This window comes from Gallinula chloropus (assembly GCF_964237585.1).
Source record: "Gallinula chloropus genome assembly, chromosome: 13".
Lineage (NCBI taxonomy): Eukaryota > Metazoa > Chordata > Aves > Gruiformes > Rallidae > Gallinula > Gallinula chloropus.
Window position 1 is genome coordinate 12,209,310 of NC_140098.1, and position 2,901 is coordinate 12,212,210.

The window sequence follows — 2,901 nt, forward strand, 5'->3', positions numbered from 1 at the left end:
TAAAAAATTGTATTGAGGATCTCTTCTTCCCTCCCATCAGAGCCTGATCCAATTCTTCCATAATTTAATAGACATCTAGTTTAATTGAGTCAAATTTTAAGATACTCATAGTATGTATATTTAATCTATCAATAGCTTAATTGCCACTGAAGTATGCAATGTATTTGACATCAAAGGAAGCATGAAGTCTGTAACTATGTTTGCATATAACAGAATCCTTGTACCTCCTGTTTATTCCTAGAGGCATGTCAGACTTTACTTGTTAAAATCTACTAACACAAAATAATAATAATTCAGTAAGTGAGCTTGACCGTATAAACAACCCTTATTACTTTCAAATACACATCAATGAATAAAAATAGCTTTATATTTTCCATCTACCCAAAATAGTTTTGTCATTATTATACATCAAAAAAAATTTCCCATACAAAGAATTTAAGTATGATCTTAAAACTGTAGATCACATACGGATTTTTGAGCAGCTAACAAGTCTTTTTCAAAGAAAAACTAAGTTTAAACTTTCAAATCTTTTGTTTTCCATATACAGTCCTCTTGTTTTCTGCACACAGAATTTCTAGAAATCGCAAATCATTTTAATGGAGAATAAGTGCTGTATTCCTTAGCCTTTGAGCCACCTTGCTAAGGTTCTCAGCACCAGTGAGCTAGTGCTAACTTAGCAACTGAACTAGGTTGCCCAAGCCAATTATTTTGTAACAGACAAAACAAACCCTAGTAGCTCTTACTCATCTCTAGCTTTATCTGGACTGCTTAGTAAATGAAATGGTATGAGGAGAAAGGACATCTGAGAAAATGACACAATCACATTATTCAGAGTATGTTCCTTGTTAGGCGTTTTCTGTACTTAATAAAGTGTCTGCTTTGACTACAACCAAACTTTTTTTCTTGTCTTCCTCTGTTACAGTCTGACTCATCTGCTCAAACAGCTTTGATATCTTGGCCAGCCTCAGGTGGTTCTGAAATCTTCGTGCAGCAAAAGCATAAAGTAGAGGGTTAATACAGCTACTGATGAATACAAGTGCTCCAGAGATGTACACTCCTCTGTCTACAATTTCATCCAGTGCTAAAGACAATTCCTTATTAGACATCTCTATCTGAATCGAAATAATATCTAGGATGTTAAAGACATGATGAGGAAACCAGCACAAAATGAATGCCACCACAATGCTGGCAATGAGCCGTTCCGATCGTCGCTTAGATTGGTAAGTCATTCTGCTTATTCTTCTTGCCACACACATGTAACAAGTGCAAATAATTACAAAAGGGATGACAAAACCTGCAAGAGTCTCCAGCAAAAGATATGACACTTTCTGTCTGCTGGACGAGTAGTTGCGACACGTGCATTGTAGCCCACCACTTGTTTCTTCTGTCTCTTGAAATGGAATGACAGAAATGCCCAAAGTGATGGAGAGGAACCAAACGAGGAACAGGATTAAAGAAATCTTTCCTTTTGTTTTGTGCCTTTGAAGTGTGAGAGGGTAAAACACAGCCATCAACCGCTCCAAACTCAGGGTTGTAATGAGAAATATGCTAGCATACATGCTGCAGTAAATAACGAAAACCAGGATTTTGCAGAAGGTGACTCCAAAAACCCATGAGTCGGCAAAGGAGTAAATCCAGATTGGTAAAGTAATTAGTACAAGGACATCTGCAATGGCCAGGTTCAAGATCAGCAGGACTGAAGGAGATACTTGCTTAATTTTTGTGCAGACGGTCCAGATGACAATGCAATTTCCAGGGGTCCCAATGATAAATGACAAGCTGAGTATGATGCAGACTACTGACCTCACAATATTCCATGTTGAGTTGACACTGCTTTCTTCCACTTGACTCATTCTGGGAATTCTCCAGTTCTCCTCAGTTGCCAAGATCCTTTGTTTTTATTCTGAAGGTGTTAGTGACCTACTCCAGAGAGAGTTCTCTGATGCTCTGTAGACTAATGTGGCATATGAGCTCACTCTTATAAAGCATCTGACCACATATGCTACTTCCTGTTCTTTAGGAAGGCAGTGTGCATTTCTGCATACATAGCAAAAACAAAAACAGCATAGCACCTGACTTTGATTTTTAGTCCCACATCCACAATACTTCAGCAGATTTTAAAGCATGGTGGTGGTCTTTCAAAACTGTCCCTACTTAAAGAAACTCGCTACTCTGTTAAACTTACTGACCTGATCAACAGCTATGAGAAGGATAAAACCAACAACCATCTTTATGCTGTTCTACCCTTCTTTGTAAGAATAACTCTGTATTTTGTTTTATAAAAGCCAATAAAGAGGTGTGGGAGGTAAGCAACAAATCTGCATTATACATTTGACATGAAATTCCATTTCAAAGCATAAAATATTGTGCTTGCTGCCTTTGTGTCCTGTTTCATAATTCAGCAGAAAAGTTGATAGTGATTTAGAAAATATGCTGGTGAGAGTTGTATTTCTAATGCTCTGGGAAACTGGAGTCCTTTAGCCAAACAATAACCATCAGAACAGCCTGTATATAGGCTTCTAGGAGGAAATGCTTTACCATAGAAAAATATTATTATGTTGTCCTTCTGCTGTGGGCTATGACTCTATCTCCTAAGAAATTTGGTAGTCAATGCAATGTTCAAATCTTGCGTGACTCCTAAGATATTCAGTGTCTGGCCAATGAACATGAAAATATTTTGTTATCCTGATGTCAAAACATCTTTTGAAGTCCATTTCTAAAAAGTTAAAGGAGGAACTAGAACAGCAGCACTGACAGAAATATTCAAGTCACAGAAGTGAAACTGGAAGGGTATTTTCCATTAAAAAAACACACAGAAAAAAGGAATTGTACATAGCTTGCTCACTGAAATTTAAGGCTGTGATAAAGATTATTTCCCTAAGTGTTGAGGTTGAATTTTAT

General features: G+C 37.1%; 1 protein-coding gene across 1 annotated transcript; it reads right to left on the minus strand.

Moving 5' to 3' along the window:
• Positions 1-845: 845 nt before the first annotated feature.
• Positions 846-1,853, minus strand: LOC311196486 (leukotriene B4 receptor 1-like; the record flags this gene model as incomplete). Its single annotated transcript, XM_084270058.1, has 1 exon — positions 846-1,853. One exon carries the CDS (start codon positions 1,851-1,853, stop codon positions 846-848), a length of 1,008 nt encoding a protein of 335 aa, XP_084126184.1.
• Between the last annotated feature and the right edge of the window lie 1,048 nt (positions 1,854-2,901).